At 63.4% G+C, this 15615-nt stretch overlaps 4 protein-coding genes across 6 annotated transcripts; 3 read left to right on the forward strand and 1 right to left on the reverse strand.

Annotated features, from left to right (window-relative positions):
* Positions 1–51: 51 nt before the first annotated feature.
* On the forward strand, positions 52–3695 carry GPR153 (G protein-coupled receptor 153). Its single transcript, XM_085242584.1, has 6 exons — positions 52–185; positions 1306–1775; positions 1916–2345; positions 2408–2597; positions 2672–2862; positions 2932–3695. The coding sequence occupies exons 2-6, from the start codon at positions 1399–1401 to the stop codon at positions 3568–3570; spliced, it is 1827 nt and encodes a 608-aa protein (XP_085098710.1). The 5' UTR covers positions 52–185; positions 1306–1398; the 3' UTR covers positions 3571–3695.
* Positions 3696–3837: 142 nt separating this feature from the next.
* On the forward strand, positions 3838–7000 carry ICMT (isoprenylcysteine carboxyl methyltransferase). The gene is made up of 5 exons (XM_085242588.1): positions 3838–4125; positions 4221–4309; positions 4481–4650; positions 5214–5431; positions 5598–7000. The coding sequence occupies exons 1-5, from the start codon at positions 3892–3894 to the stop codon at positions 5778–5780; spliced, it is 894 nt and encodes a 297-aa protein (XP_085098714.1). The 5' UTR covers positions 3838–3891; the 3' UTR covers positions 5781–7000.
* Positions 7001–7347: 347 nt separating this feature from the next.
* Positions 7348–12725, reverse strand: RNF207 (ring finger protein 207). 3 transcript variants are annotated; one of them, XM_085242583.1, is made up of 17 exons: positions 12040–12305; positions 11821–11953; positions 11600–11744; positions 11450–11531; positions 11296–11371; positions 11106–11261; positions 10948–10994; positions 10764–10836; positions 10588–10656; positions 10433–10501; positions 10222–10343; positions 9038–9227; positions 8772–8957; positions 8646–8697; positions 8453–8570; positions 8284–8364; positions 7348–8011 (listed from the first exon to the last, which is right to left on the reverse strand). In XM_085242583.1, exons 1-17 carry the CDS (start codon positions 12228–12230, stop codon positions 7837–7839), a joined length of 1965 nt encoding a protein of 654 aa, XP_085098709.1. In that variant the 5' UTR covers positions 12231–12305; the 3' UTR covers positions 7348–7836. The 3 variants fall into 3 exon arrangements, with proteins under 3 accessions (XP_085098709.1, XP_085098708.1, XP_085098707.1); XM_085242582.1 differs by having other exon boundaries at positions 11106–11231; positions 12040–12304; XM_085242581.1 differs by having other exon boundaries at positions 11106–11231; positions 11296–11325; positions 11450–11744; positions 12040–12725.
* Positions 12726–12919: 194 nt separating this feature from the next.
* On the forward strand, positions 12920–15581 carry RPL22 (ribosomal protein L22). The gene is made up of 4 exons (XM_085242590.1): positions 12920–13077; positions 13403–13507; positions 14174–14298; positions 15379–15581. The coding sequence occupies exons 1-4, from the start codon at positions 13066–13068 to the stop codon at positions 15521–15523; spliced, it is 387 nt and encodes a 128-aa protein (XP_085098716.1). The 5' UTR covers positions 12920–13065; the 3' UTR covers positions 15524–15581.
* Positions 15582–15615: the final 34 nt, after the last annotated feature.

Raw genomic sequence — 15615 nt, forward strand, 5'->3', positions numbered from 1 at the left:
CGGGGCTGCTCGGGGGCGGGGGCCGGGCCGGGGTCCGTGCCCGTGCGGCGCGGCGGGCGGTGCCGAGGCATGCGCCGTGCTTCTCCCGCCCGCCCGCCGCGGCCCCGGCTGGGTGCTCGGCTCGGTGCGGGCGGCAGCCCCGCGGCGGGGCACGGCACCGGGTTGCGCTACGCCCGCGGCGGCAGGTACGGGCGGGGCGGCACCGGCACCGAACCCGGCACCCGCGGCGTCCCGCTGCCCGTAGGGTGCACCCGCCGTCGGGCAGCCGAGGAGCGCGGGGCTCCGGTGCCGGGCGGGAGGCGGCGGCGCCGAGGGTGGGCGGGGGGCGGCGGCGGCCGTGGGGAAGAGCGACCGGGAGAGCGGCGCTGGGGCCGGGCTGCCCCTCCGTGCGGCCCGCGGGGAGGCAGCGTAGCTCTGCCCGACGACGCCTCCCCGCTCCGGGCCGCCCGGGTCCGTTCGGGGGGCCCGAGCCGTGCGGGGGTGCCGGGACTCGGCGGGGAGAGGGAGGCGCGGCCGGGCTGCGGGGGGAGCGCGGGGCTGCTGGCTCCGGAGCATCCGCGGAGGACGGAGCGTCCGCTGACCGTCCGCGCAGCGGTCCGCCGAGGCGGGTGGCACCGGGGCGCTTCCAGACGGTGTCACCCGCGCCCCGAAATCCCCCAAGAGACGCGCGCGGGGGGATGCTGAGGGGCCGCGTTACATAAGAGCGGATGCTTTTCCCCTCTTCTTTTTATTTTTTTTGTTCCTTCTTTTTGTTCAGCGCGTTGCACAGCCCCCCGGGGACGGCCGAGTGGTGCCCCCGTGCGGGGATTGTCACGCGTGGAGAAGCAGCCCTGCACGACCCACGCTGCCGGCACCGCGGATATGGGGTGTTCGGGAACTTCCCGGGGCGCCGGCGGCGTGGGCTGCGGGCTTCCCTTGGCGGCACAGCAGGCTCTGGAGGCTGGTTTTCCTATAGTTATTTTTAAGAGAGAAAATCTTCTAATGGAAAGCCCAGAATAGCTCCTGACGTTTGGCAGCCGTGCGGGTGGCTCTGGGTGCTGAGCTGTGCCCCGTGTGGGGGTCCCCGAAAACTGCGCTGCACATCACAGTGCGGGGACATGGGCAGCTCCCCCTGCCCAGGGTGAGGCGGTTGTGCCAGCAGTGCCTGCTCGCTGCTTCATCCCTAGGAGTCTAATTATAGCCGAGAGGCTGCAGTGCCGGCGGGCACCGTGAGATCAGGCGTCCCTTTGGTGGGGAAAAGCCTGCCGGGCTGTGGTGGCACTGCGGGGTGCCTGTGGTGCTGCTGACAGCCTCGCTCACTTGCAGGTGTTGGGCTTGGCAGCACCCAGGACTGCCCGGCCCAATGGAGCACAGCGTGCCCTAGGATGCCTCCGGCCGCAGCCCCACAGCGCCCTGCCGATGGTGCCCCATCCCTCCACCATGCACAATGAGCAGCAGCTGCCTGGCAATGCGGTAGCCTGGCTGGCGTGTGCCGGTGTCTCGCTGCTCGCCAACGCCTGGGGCATCCTCAGCATCAGTGCCAAGCAGAAGAAGTGGAAGCCACTGGAGTTCCTGCTGTGCTCCCTGGCGGGCACCCACATCCTCAGCACTGCCATCCCCATCACCACATACGCTGTGGTGCAGCTCCGGCGGTGGCACTCGGGCTACGAGTGGAACGAGGGGCTCTGCAAGGTCTTTGTCTCCACCTTCTACACCCTGACGCTGGTCACCTGCTTCTCTGTCACCTCCCTTTCCTACCACCGCATGTGGATGGTCCGCTGGCCTGTCAACTACAGGTACCATGGCCCAATCTGCCCTGTATCACATCCCCAGGCGTGATTCAGTGCTTGTGCCGGAGCCCAGGGAGAGGGCAGCAAGCACTGGCATGCAGACCCCACTGTGCTTAGCACTCTGCGGGCTCTGCCCCTCTCCCCAGGCTGAGCAACACAAGGAAGCAAGCCGTTCACACTGTGATGGGCATCTGGATGGTCTCCTTCATCCTCTCCACTCTGCCGGCAGTGGGGTGGCACGACACCACCGAGCGCTTCTACGCCAGGGACTGCCGCTTCGTTGTGACAGAGATTGGCCTGGGCTTTGGTGTCTGCTTCCTGCTCCTCATTGGGGGCAGTATGGCTGTTGGTGCTGTCTGCATTGGCATTGCAGTCTTCCACACTGTCTTGGGTCGACATGGCCCTGATGCCAGCAACAGCCGCTTCCATGTGCCCAGCATTGTGGTGGAGGATGCCCAGGGCAAGCGGCGCTCCTCCATTGACGGATCCGAGTCTGTCAAGACCTCCCTGCAGATCACCTACCTGATCACTGTCATTGTCCTCATCTATGACATCCTGCTGGGCTTCCCAGTGCTGGTGAGTGCTACTGGGAAGGGGTGCGGGCGTGTGGGGCTGCTGGTGACGGGCTGGTGCTACAGGTGGTGAGCGCTGCCAGCCTGCGCTCGGACACCTCCTCCGAGTGGATGGTGCTGTGTCTCCTCTGGTGCTCGCTGGCACAGTCCCTGCTCCTGCCCCTTTTCCTGTGGGCCTGCGACCGCTACCGTGCCAACCCGCGTGCTGTCTGCGAGAAGTGCCGCACCGTGCTGGCCAACGACGATGAGGATGAAGGTGGGGTGCGTGGCAGGGGGGAACGCGCTGAGGGCAGGGTGTGCCCAAAGTGACAGCGCACCCATTCCTGTCAGAGAGCAGCCTGGAGGGTGCGGTGGCCGTGGCAGGAGAGCTGGTGTACGACCGCCCCTACGAGTACGGCTGCGCGGCCGAGGTCCTGGTGCTGGACCCTATTGCCACACGTGACTTCTCAGTGCTGGAGCAGAGCCTGCCCCCAGTGAGCCCTGCCAGGACGGAGCCTGGGGACCGTATGCAGTACCTGCAGGTGAGGGTGGGCGGTGGGTGCCAGGGCAGCGGAGCCGCAGCCCCCAGTGCTAACAACGCTTTCCCATAGGTGCCCCCACTGCGTCGCTTCTCCCACGACGAGACAGACTTGTGGACCAGCGGCCAGGTCGCGGCGTACCTGCAGCGCTGGGGGCCAGGCGAAGAGGCGGCGGGGCTGGCTCGGCTCCTGGCCCCCCATCGCGACCGGCCCCGCCACGGCCTCAGCCCTCACCCCGACGAGCGTCTCGCCTTCCGCCGCCGCTCCGCCGACAGCCTGGCCGTCCCGCCGCGCCTCTCCCGCGAGGACCTTCGCCTGGCCGAGCTGCACGCGTTCGGCGGCGAGCGGGGGGCGGCGGGCGGCACGGGGCGCTCGGCCTCGGTGGCACTGCTGCCCGCGGCGGCGCAGCACCGGGCTCTGCTCTCCGCCTTTCCCCTGGCCGCTCTCCAGCGGGAGCCCCGACGGCCGCCCGGCCTCGCGGTACCGGGGCAGCCGTCGGCCCCCGAGGACGCGGCGCGGCTCAACGTCCCGATGCCGGCCGGGGGCTGCGCGGGGCGGGCGCAGGGAGCGGGGCCGGGCGCGGAGCCGTGGGCGGCACGGCCGGGCCTGGGGGACGGCGGGCGGGGCAGCACCAGCAGCTTCTTCAGCTCGCCGTCCGCCTCCTCGGGGTACATCACCTTCCTGTCGGACTCCATCGGCTCGGCCTCGTAGGGCGCGGGCCGCGCGGCACGGCCCGAGGGAGCGCGCCGTTTGCCGGCGCTAAGGACTGCAGCTCGGGACGCGCTCCTTTTTGTCCTTCGTGTTTTTCAATTTTCAATAAAAAAACGCTGCACAGAGCTGCGGGCGGGGCGCCTCCGCGCACCCGGCGCTCCGAGCCGCGTCCTCTGGCGACCGCGCAGGCGCGGGTTTTCGCTCTCTCGCGAGAGCGCGGCCGCAGGGCGGGTCGTCTCGCGAGAACTCCGGCGAGGGCGTCGAGCTGCGCGCGCAGCCGTTTCCAGGGCGACGCGGGGCGGGGCGGGGCGTGCCGCCAAGATGGCGGCGACGGAGGCGGCGGGGCGGTGGCGGCGCGGTCGGCTGGGCCGGGAGGCGCGGGCCAGTCTGGCCGCCTTCCTGATGGGCGCCTCGGTGGCCGCGCTGCCGCTGGCTCTGGGCTCTCCGCCCGCCCTGCTCGCCGCGCCGGGCCTGCGGGGCCGCCTGGCGCTCGCCCTGCACGTGGCCGTCGTGAACGCGGCGCTGCTGCTGCTCTACCCGCGGCCGCTGTACAAGGTGCAGTGCGGTGCGGGGCGGTGCGGAGCGGTGCGGGGCGCGCCGGGTTGGGCCGCGGGGCCGACGGCAGCGCGCTGCCTGCTCTCTGCTTGCAGATCGCCATCCGGGCCGGCTTCCTGGGCTTCGCCTTCGGCTGCGGGCTGCTGCTGAGCGCCGGCCGCTCCGCGTGGCGCCACTTCGGCTGGTGAGGGCCGGGGGAGGCTTGGGGGGGTTGGGCGGCGCTCCGAGGGGGGCATCGGGAACGGAGGAAGGGTGTCGCGGAGCCGGGGGGGCCGCACCGGGAGAGGAGGGGTCATCGGGCCCCGGGGCCGAGATGCGAGCGATCCCCGGGCCCCGCGGTGCCCCCTCCCCGCAGGTACATGTGCTCGCTGTCGCTGTTCCACTACTCCGAGTACCTGGTGACGGCCATCAACAACCCGCGCAGCCTCTCGCTGGATTCCTTCCTGCTCAACCACAGCTTCGAGTACAACCTGGCCGCGCTCTCCTCCTGGGTGGAGTTCACGCTGGAGAAGCTCCTGCTGCCAGGTCAGCCCCGGCCCCGTGCTGCGGTCCCCAACACACCCGCTCACGTGTTTGGATGGTGCTTCTGGCCGTGCTTGTAAAGCTGTACTGCTAATAGAAATAGCCTTGCTTACATTACACGTGTCTGCAAATCTGTTTGCTTTTTGGTAGAGGGCGATGCTGTCCTTCCCCAGCAGTGGGGTTGGCTGGAAGACCAGGCTGCCGGGCCTCCTGCTGAGCCCCAGGCTTGCTGGGTGAGCTCTGCTCTGCCTGAGCTTTGCTTCACAATACAAAGTCAGGCCCTGCTTCGTGCTGTGTCCCTCAGAGTGGCAGCGCTGCGTGCCACAGACGGTGCTGTTCACTCACTTAAGGAGCAGGAGTGTAGCAGTTGATGCTTTTCTTGTTGCAGAGCGGCAGCGTGTTGAGCACAGCCTGTGCGTTGTTCATTGCTTTGCTCTGAGGTGGGGCAGAAGCCCAGCCACCTTTGTGTCCCTGCCTGACCTCCCCGGGGTCCCACCCGCACCCCCTGCCCTCAGCGCGGAGTCCCCTGCTCGAACCTGTAGTGACCCGTGCTTCTTCACTTGCAGAGATGAAGCAGATCACCTGGCTGAGTACTGTAGGGTTATTGATGGTGATCTTTGGGGATTGTCTGAGGAAAGCTGCCATGCTCACAGCTGGCTCCAACTTCAACCATATTGTTCAGAATGAGAAATCGGACACTCATACTTTGGTGACAAGTGGGGTGTATGGGTGGTTCCGGCACCCGTCTTACGTGGGATGGTTTTACTGGAGTATTGGAACACAGGTACTGTATACAAAACCCTCGGATCCTTTTCTCCTATGATCTGATTGTTTGTTAATGCTGCCCCAAACCTCTACGTGACAGAACCGCGGGCTGTCAGCGTCGGTTTCCTGGGGAGATGGGGCCGTGGTGGAGCCGAAGGGGCATTAACCACTGTTGTCTGTGGCAGGTTTTGCTCTGCAATCCCATCTGCGTGGTCGGCTACACATTAGCATCCTGGCGCTTCTTCAGGGAGAGGATAGAAGAGGAGGAGATCACGCTCATTCACTTTTTTGGAGAGGAATATCTGGAGTACAAAAGGAAGGTGCCATCAGGTCTTCCTTTTATTAAAGGAGTGAAAGTGGAACTGTAACGCAGGCTGGAACTGGACTGGTTGAGAGAACCTTCAGCTCTGGGTGAGGAACTATGCAGAGTGCTGGCGCCGAGCAGCCTGCTCCCATTTCCCAGCTGTCCGCTCGCTGAGGGCTGCAGGGCTGGGCGGCCTTCCAGGTCACTAGGAGATCAGCAGCTCGTTCATCCTCCTCGAGATAAGAGTCCTCCGTTGCACATTCAGGGATCTTCTGGATAACTTAGCCTATAGCAATCTTAAAGAGAAACGATCCTCCTGCCTAAAACAGCTGAATTGTACTGAAGCTCATGTGGGCCGATTCCTCTGGAAAATGAGTTTTGCCCTTCCACCCCTGCACTGGAAAGATGCCAGCTGGGATGTCGTTCTGATGGCATAACGCGATTTTAAAGCTTTTTGACCTTCCAAGCCAGACAGCACAGCTTTAATCTCTGGAGGCCTGGTCCTGCAAGCCCCTGGCTGCTTCTCGGACAGCTTGCAGGAGCACGCCTCTCTCTTTCGTCTTGTCAGATGCACCGGTCTGTGGAACATCTGGATGTCAGCTGGCAGCACGGCACACATTGGGGTTCCCCTGACACTGCTGACAGAGCTCCTCCATGCTCCTGGCACTCTTGCATTGCCAGCACCTCCATGCCATGCCCAGGGGATGAGCTGGCTCTCGTTTCTCTCAGTGAGCTCAGGAGCCATCTGACTGCTTCTGTCCCAAACCTCCTTGCTGTGACTGCTCTGTGCGTGCGGACGGTGCTCGTCCAATTCCTGCTTCCAAATCACGCTGCTTCCTGCCCTGCTGGGTGTCTTCACTGGCCAGCTCAGTCCCCAGAGATCCCAGGGCTTTGGTTTGGAGAGTCAGGAGAGAGCTTTCAGAGAGCTGTAGTGCTTGGTTTGGGGGAAAACCTGGGATGCTGGTGTGGATGGGAGAAGCTTCCAGGGAAATTCTCTACAAACAAAAAAAGTTTGGCTTAATGCTATTTTAAACATTGCCATTTTGGAAATGGTTCCTATTCAAGCTTTGTGGTATAATTTATTCAGTTGTGATATACCAAAGAGGTTCACTGTTTTCTTGGGTTTTACGTAGTTCTTCCTTGCTGGAATGGAAATGAGTTGCTTGTCAGTACACGCTTCGGGCTTGCAGTATTCCTTGGCAAGATACTGCGATTCAGCTCAGGAAAGAGGGCACTGATGGGAATCGCTTTTGTGACTTTTTTTATAAAAGAGAAAAAAAATAATTGCCAACTTCTGTCTGGTTGTTATTTGGGGACGTTGAGGTGATGGTCAGAGCATCAAACCGTGAATTCCTAATTTTATAACTCCCGATGGGTTTTCAGTACTCTTCAGTGTTACACTGAAGTATGACTACAACTTCCAGTAACTGAATCGCGTAGCTGGTGAGATAGGTGCAAATCCTTGGTCTCTACTTGCTTAACCTGTGCAGAATCCTTTCTTCTCAGGGTTATGCTTTGTACTACAGAGTACTTTCTGCACTGAGTATCAGCTTAAAACGTTCGCTGATAGATTCTTTTACTATGTTTTTAGCTTGGAGGAGAAGAACAAACATGAAAATATAACAACCAGGTAGTATTGATTTCTGTGTAGTTATTTGTGAGCTCAAATTTATTTATTTTTTTAAATTGTTTCAACCTTTTTTGAGAAGGGCTGGACCAATGAGACCTGGCAAACCCCTTTGCCCTGGGCCAGAACAAAGAGCAGAGTCCATTTATGCGCTTTTATTTTCACTTTTGACACACAAGATGGGGAATATAAAGGAATTTTCTTTTCCATCTTAAGCCAGATGTTTGCTGTGTGATACACTACAAACTCAGCCACATTCAGTCTGTTTTTCCATCCTCGCTCATGGCACAAGCCACGTGTTTGAACATACTACAAGGAAAACCACAACCACCGCTAACAGAAAGAGAAAAGTAAGTAGCATCCAGGTATGTTGGATACAAGTCTGTGCCTCCACAGGGCAGCTCTCACACAGCCTGACCATTACCACACTTGCCCCTGGCTGAGCAAACTGCAGTTGGTCACAGCCGATGCTGAGCAGCACAGCTCCGGGTGCTCAGCTCGAGCCTGTGGGTTCCTCCCGGTCTGCACTCAGGGTCCCACTCCTCTGTGCACTCCCACGGTGCTCCTTCTTCTTTGGGGGTGGGTCCCCGGGGATAAGAGCAGGTGTGCAGCCCCTTTGGCTGCCCAGCGGCTGCTCCCTGCTGTCTGTGCCGCCGGGTGAGCTGTCCCTAGGGCAGGGGCAGCGGGCTGGGCAGGCAGCTGAGCTTGCTGGGTTAAGCAGCTCTTTTCCAGAGCTCTAATCCCCTCCGATCCCTTGTGCTCAGAGGGCACGCGAGGGCATCTGACCCCCTGAAAGCGCTTTGCTTTCCCTCCTCACTGTCCAGAGAGGCATGGGGCGATGCAGATAGCGCCAAGGCTTTCCTGCTGCCAGCACGAGAGGCTGGAATGAGGCATCCCCATGCACTGAGGTGTCTGCACTGAGAGCCTGGCTGTCACCTACCTTTGCGCTGCCTCGCTGCTGTCATCAATCCTGAGCAGCATCTGTGTGTGCTCATCCTTGGGCTCCCGGGGCTCCTGCAACCTGCAGCAGGATGAGCCAGACTGTGGATATGGAAAGGGGAACAGGGACAGGGATGGGCCCCAGCACCAAAAGCACCCGCACTGCTCACCTGGGCTCCAGCCGCTCCTTCACCTTGGCGATGGAGCGGACGTAGGGCGCGATCTGCTTGGTGATGGTGGTCAGGCAGCTGTTCTCCTGCCGCAGCTGCAGCAGGTCGTGGAGCTGGGCTGGGGACGAGAGTGCTGTGTCTGTGCCCTGCAGCACTGAGCTGCTGCTGGGGTGGCCCTGCCTGTCAGCCGTACCTTCATAGATCTCCTGCTCGTTGGCCACCCTCTGGTACGTCTCCTCCCAGACCTGCAATGGGAACCGGCGCTGCTGGCACAGACGTGCAGCACTGGGGGAGGGAGGAAGGGATCCTGCCCCCGCACCTCCTCAAACACGCTGCGCATCATTTCCACCGAGGAGTAGTGGGCTGCAATCTGCACGTCCATCTGCAGCGACTTCTGCAGGATCTCGCTCATGATCTCCGTGCGGATGAGGGAGTGGTGCTTGGTGAGGTCACGGTGCAGCTCCTGCACCTGGTCCTTCAGGCCCTGGATCTCTGTCTGCAGCATCTGCGCACACAGGGGAGAGGCACAGCAACAGGCAGCGAGGGTCAGGAGCTTCCTCCTCTCCCCCCCCACCTGCCCCATACCCTGTAGGTGTTCTCATAGTTGCGGCAGTGTTCAGCGAACGGCGTCTCACGGCCCTCGGCCAGCAGCACTTTGGTGCTGATGTATCGGTGCAGCGTCGGCTTCCGCACCATGGAGCTGCTGGACATCTTATCGCCAGCGGGGGGGCAGCCGGGCACCATCAGTGTCTTGGAGCATTGGCCGCCGGGGATCCTGCATGGAGGTGACAGCGGTGGGATGCAGAGGGCGGCCCCTGGGACCTGGTGTTCCCTGCAGCTGGAGCCGCGTCCAGGGCTGAGGATGTCCAACCCCTGAGATACAAACTTCCAGAGCCCCCCTGGTGTCTTCCTGCACTCGGGTACCCAGGTTGGTTGGAAGCACGTTGTGCTGCCCCAAAATCAGGCTTCTGTAACAAGCCCCACGCTGGTGCTCACTGCCCAGCTCAGCTCTGGCACAAAGAAGGCAGGAGTGCAGCCACGTTTGTGCAGGAGCTCCCTGCCCACCTCCGCCCAATCCTGCACTCCTACTGCTGCCACCACCTCCCCCAGCTCCCTGCTGGCCCCATGCAGCTGCAGTCCCACTAAGCAGCACCACTTCCCCATCAAGCAATGCCACGATCCCACCGTGCAGGGTTGCAGTCCCGCTATGCAGCTCCGTTGTCCTGGTGCTCAGCTGCCCCATGCCGCAGAGCCCAGCCGGCTGTGAGGAGTGGTGCCCATGGGTGGCAGCGCCTGTTTGTCCTTTCTGCGGGACGAGCAGCCGGCAGCGCCCGCGCCACTGTGACATCAATGGGCCTAAATATATCCCAGCAGGGAACGGCTGGGCACTTCTCTGAAATTCTGATAAAAATAGTGGCGGGCCAAGAGGCTGCGGGGCCACAGTGAAGCGGGGCGTGCGGTGAGCAGGGGCTGGCACAGCGCTGGCTGGAGCACGGCATGGCCCTTGGTGGGGCTGGGGACTGTGCGCAGAGTTGCTCGGTGTCCGCTGCCAGCACTGCCTGCCACGTTCCCAGAACTGTCACTTGAAGCCCCCGTGCCTGTCGTTCATCAGCACAGCTGCATTCTGTGCTGTCCCCGTGCCACCTTCGTGGGGACAGGCTCAAGGGCAGGGAAGGGGGGTGAGCCTGGCATGGCGACGCAGTGATGCGGGAGGGAACGCGTGGCACAGCATACGGCCCCCCTCTGCCCACCCCACCCCAGCACCTCACATGTTTGCTCCGGTGATGCCAGACCCGATGCCCCCAGCGCTGCCCACCACGGAGCGGCGAGGGGTGAGCACCAGCAGGGGCTCCAGGCAGCGCGCAAACTCTGCACGGTACTCGGTGTTGATCTGCAGGGTGAGATGGGCAGCGGGGCTGGGGCAGGGCTGAGGCTGGAGCTGCCCATGGGGGGCGTAGGCAGGGGTCAGCCCCATGCTACCTTGCTGGTCTGGGCTGGCCGCAGGCGGTGCGGCAGCTTGACGATCCTCTGCAGCCGCTCCATCAGTTGCTGGAAGGCAGTGTTGAGGTGGGTCAGGGCTGTGTGAGGTCCTGGCACCGCAGCACCACGCACTGCACAGCGCCTGCACTACTCACATAGCCCAGGTCGAGGAACTCAGCTTTGTTGGCGGAGCTCAGGAAGGCTGAGCAGATCACCAGGTGGACCTGTGCACAGCGGTGTCACTGCTGCCACTCCCCTGGGGTCTGTCTGACCCTCAGCCCAGAGCCAGGGCTTGGCACACCAAGGGGTGAGTGACCCGGCCCGGCCCTACCTGCAGGGTGGGCAGCAGGGAGGCGAGGTGGGCCAGCTGCTCCTTGAACGCCTTCTCCTTCTCCTCGTGCTGGCTGTGCAGAGCAGGAGCCGGCCGTGAGGAGCTGCCCAGGCACTCGGTGCGCACCAGGAGGGCACCCTGCCCCAACACCTGCAGTGGTGCCCGAGGCCCCGCAGCCCCTCACCTCTGCACAGCTTTCAGGAGCGCTTTCTTCCTGTCAGAGAGCTGCTCCTGCCAACAGCACGGGCACACTTTGTCCTGCGGCTCAGCTCCACGCCAGCACCACGCTACAGGGCATGGGGCTGGTGGGACACCCACAGGCACAGCCCCACAGCCCCGCACCTGCATGCCGCTGAACAGGGCGTTGATGGCTGACTCCTCCTCGCTGGCACTGTTGCGCACCTCCTCGATCATGGCTTTGAGGAGGACGATGGCCTCCCGTGTGGATGTCTGCAGCTCCTTCACTGCCTGCGGGGCAGCAGGGAGGTCGTGGCACTGCTGTGGCCCCGCACCTGACCCCGCGCTCACCTACCAGCACCGCCTGGTCCAGCTTCTCGCAGCCCTGCACGTACGCCGTCTCGATGTCAATGCAGTGCGCGCGGCTCTCCCTGTGGCGAGGCGGGCAGCGAGGGCACGGCTGGGACACGTGGCCATGGGGAAGCGTATGGGGACACGGGGACACTTACCCCTGCATGTCCCTGAAGCAGTTGATGCAGAGCATGGACTTCTTCTCGGTGGAGAACATGATGTAGGGCTCCTCGTGCAGTGCTGCAAGGGACAGGGACGTCCTGCCCGGTGTGGCACGGCACAGCGCGGCGCCCGCGGGCGGTACTCACGGCACTTCTTGTGGATGGCTTTGGTGCGTTTGCTGAGCGACACGATCTCATGGCGGGCGAAGACTTTGGCGCGGTGCGTCTCCTCGCGGCACGGGGCGCACAGCGGCTGGCTGCAGGTGTTGCAGAAGCACATGGTGTCCAAGTCCTGCTGGCACAGAGGCGGTGGTGGCGGCGTCGGTGGCGAAGTCACAGCGGGGTCCCGAGCTTTGCCGGTTCCTCACCGCCTCGGCGCATCGCCGGTCGCAGTTGGCGCACTGCGCGTCCTCCGAGCCCTCCGCCGAGCTGTCCACCAGGAACTGAAGCAGGCGATCCACGGGTGGCAGCCCCGTGCCGCCCCGCACCACCGAAGGATGCCTGAGGGAAGGGGCGGGCTGAGCACCGGCGCGGGGCGGGACTCGCGAGGCAGCCCCCACGCACCGCGGCGTCCCGCGTGGCCGTACCCGCAGAGGGGGCAGCGCAGGCGGCCGGAGGCGGCGCGGCCCCGCAGGCAGCTGGCGCAGAAGGCGTGGTAGCAGTCGAGCAGGCAGGGCTGCTGGAAGGGGCCGTGGCACAGCAGGCACACCAGCGGGTGCCAGGCGCCCTGCTCCAGCTCCGCGCAGCTCCCCAGAGGGGAGAAGATGCCGCCCGCCATCGGCAGCCCTGACCCCGCCGCCGGCCCCAGCGCCGCGGGGCGGATCCTCCCGGCCCGGCTATTTTTAACCGCGGGCCTCGCGGGGCGGCTCCGCGGGCTGCGGGGGGGGCAGTACCGCCGGGAGCACGGCCTTGGGATGGGGCCTCGTGGGGTGACCCCGCGACGGGTGTCCCCGTCATTGGGGCGTCGCAGTCTTTAGGGCATCCCCGTTATTGGGGCGTCCCTTTCAGTGGGACGTCCCTCGTGACACGGCGTTCCCCGTGTCGGGGTGCTCCGCGGTGACGGAGTGCCCCTGCCGTGGGCCGTCCCCCGCGGAGATGCGTCCCTGTGACGGGGTGGCCCCAGGGACGGAGTGTTCCCTTCATGGGGTGTCCCTCGTGAAGGGTCACTCCTCGGCCGCTCCGTGTCGGCAGCACCGCGGAGACGCGCCCGCACCGTAACCACACATCCGCCCGTTGCGGGGCGCAGCGCCCTGCCGCACGCACGTGGCCGCTGCCGGCGGGACCCGGGCCCCGCCCCCTCGCTCCGGCCCCGCCCCCAGCCGGCGGCCCCGCCCCCTCGCAGTCCCCGGCCTCGGCCAGGCCGCGCCGCCCGCCGGCAGAGACGCGAGCGGGCGGGGCCCGGCGGCGCGCAGCGGCCGGAATCCATCGATCGTTCCGGCGATCGTTCGGCGCTGCCTGCGCACGGCGCGCGCCGCCTCTCTCCCTGCGCGCTGCCCGGCGGCGGCGTGGGCGCAGGCGGTGCGGGGGGCGGCGCGTGCGCGGTGGCCGCCCGAGAGCGCTTCCGCGCATGCGCGCGGGGAGGCGCTCCCTTTTTGCTCCTCGCTGAAGCCGCCATGGCGCCCGTGGTGAGTGCTCGCCGCGCTGCTCGCCTTCCCGTCCGCTCTGGGCCGCCCTCCGCCCTGCCCGGCCGGCCGCTCGGGTCCGCCCGACTCCGCTCCTGGAGGGCTCGGCCCGGCCCGGCGCAGCTCGGACCTACGCGTGGGGCTGGGCCCGGGCCTCACGTCCCCCTTCCGCCGGGCTCGGGCGGTGCGGGCGGTGCGGGGCTCCCGCCCTGTCCCTGTTTCCCTCCCCGAACCGCCGGCCGCTCCCGGCTGCCCTCATCCCGTCCCTTTTGTCCCCCGGTTCCTCCCTCGTCGACCCTCACGGCTTTTCTCTCTCCCCGTCCCGCAGAAGAAACCCGCAGCGAAGGGTGGCAAAAAAAAGAAGCAGGTGCTGAAGTTCACGCTGGACTGCACGCACCCGGTGGAGGATGGCATCATGGACGCCGCCAACTTTGTGAGTGCTGGGGCCGCCCGGGGGGCTGCAGTGTGTGGCTCCTTCGCTCCTCTCGCTGCTCTGCGCTTCTCTGGCAGCCCGGAGCCTCAATGATGGCTGCTGGTGGAGGTTTATTGCTGCTTCACAGTTTGCAGCTGAAGCGTGTGCGTATCTGTGAGCACTATTTAGTATCCATCTCTGTGAGGTTTTATTTCACACTGGGCTTTGAGGAGCAGCGCCGGAGCAGAGCGCCACGTTCTATTGCTGCTTGATGGCTGCTTTCAGTCAGGCTTTGCTTGTTGCTGTGTTCAGACACAAGCACGTCTCTGAGGTGTGGGCTTGTGGTGAAGTGTCTTTTGCGAGTAGTTCATTTGGAAAGGACCTGCAGGGGTCGTTGAGTCCAAGAGAAATCAGAACATGTCTTGCTCTGCTCACAGCGTAGGAGATGTCATCTTACTGTAGTGGTCACTTAGCCATTAGTGCACCTTCTGTGCAGGTGTGACCGGCTCGGTGTGAGCTGTGATGTTTGCCCACGTGAGAGGATCCAGGCCCACAGGGGAAGGCTTTCCTTTGCTCTTCAGTAGCACGTGGTCCTTTTTCCCTCCTCTTAGTTCTGACCAAAACGTTGAAATGCTGAGCGTGAACAGCTGCCAACAGCCCTGACTGAGCGTCCGTTCCATCCTACAGGAGCAGTTCTTACAGGAGCGAATCAAAGTGAACGGGAAGGCTGGAAACCTGGGTGGTGGCGTGGTGACCATCGAGAGGAGCAAGAGCAAGATCACTGTTACTTCAGAGGTGCCCTTCTCCAAGAGGTGAGAATGTGGTGGGTGCTGCAGGACAGGGCTGTGGGCTGTGCTGGGCCCTGGGCTGTGTGAGGCAGCACTGCACAGCCCTGGGACCGCAGCACTGGGCAGTGTGTGCTGGTTGCTCGGTGTTCGGGCAATGAGGGCTGCGGGTCCTTTGCTTATAATGGAATTGAGCTGTGCTGTGTGAGTTTTCCCTCTGCACTGCTGTGGACGTGTGTCATGAGGAGGCGCTTTGTTTTTCTGTTTGGTGAGGATGGCATTGCTAGTGCCAGAGGTGCAAGATCTGAACCTCTAAAATGGGAATGTGTGAGGAAGCACTAAGTGATAAAGTGATGCTTTGCATCAAGGTGTGCTGACCTGGGTAAGCCATGTGCAGTTAGGTACAATGACTGTTTCTGAGTGATTAGGACAGATGTGGTTGAGAAACCAGCAGGATGGCTGTGTGGGATGCACAGCTGAAGGAGTGGAATTTGGAACGGGTTGCTCCTTTGCTAGCCTCACCTTTAGCATCCTGCTGGTGTTTTGAGGTGGCAGGCAGGCAGTCAGTGTGGGCACGGCCTTTACCTGTGTGGCCATGCCTGGTGTATATCCAGGCTGTTCCATTACAGCCTCCTTACTCTCATACTGCTGGCAGTCTGCCTGGCTCTTGCCTGGCATTTCTGTCTCTTATCTGGCCTTGATAATGTTGATTTTTGCTGTGGGCAGAGATAGCAAGTGGAGGCTTGGAGCAGCAGGAAGAGGTCGGTGTGTGATTGTGCTGCTGGTGTCACTGTGATGCTCAGGGCATCTTGGGGACTGAAACACACCGGGGACCGGGGCCTTGTTCTGCTCCTCCTGGAGGGCAGGGGGAGGTGGTGGCTGCCAGCCTAAGGGGGGGTTGGCCAGGTGGGGGTGTCGGGGATCCCTCCTGGGGTCTGCACATAGAATGCACGCATTCCCCAGCGTGGGGGGCCGAGGGCAGCGCTGGGGCGGGGGGTCTGGAGGCGGGTGCTCCTTTGCTGACTGTGGTCGGGGGGAGGTGAGCGGGGCCGGGCAGCCCACCCTTGGGGCATTGCCGTGCACTCGGCCCAGCCGCTCTGTCCGCAGGTACCTGAAGTACCTGACCAAGAAATACCTGAAGAAGAACAACCTCCGCGACTGGCTGCGCGTGGTGGCCAACAGCAAGGAGAGCTACGAGCTGCGCTACTTCCAGATCAACCAGGACGAGGAGGAGGAGGAGGAGGAGGACTAAAGCGGAGCCGGAAACGTTTTGTACATTTTCCTGAATAAATTGTGGGAAAGAATTGTTACCGCTGCGTTCCGGCCGATGGGGGCTGAGGGGGG

Source organism: Meleagris gallopavo, chromosome 23 (assembly GCF_905368555.1).
Source record: "Meleagris gallopavo chromosome 23, MGAL_WU_HG_1.1, whole genome shotgun sequence".
NCBI classification, from domain to species: Eukaryota; Metazoa; Chordata; class Aves; order Galliformes; family Phasianidae; genus Meleagris; species Meleagris gallopavo.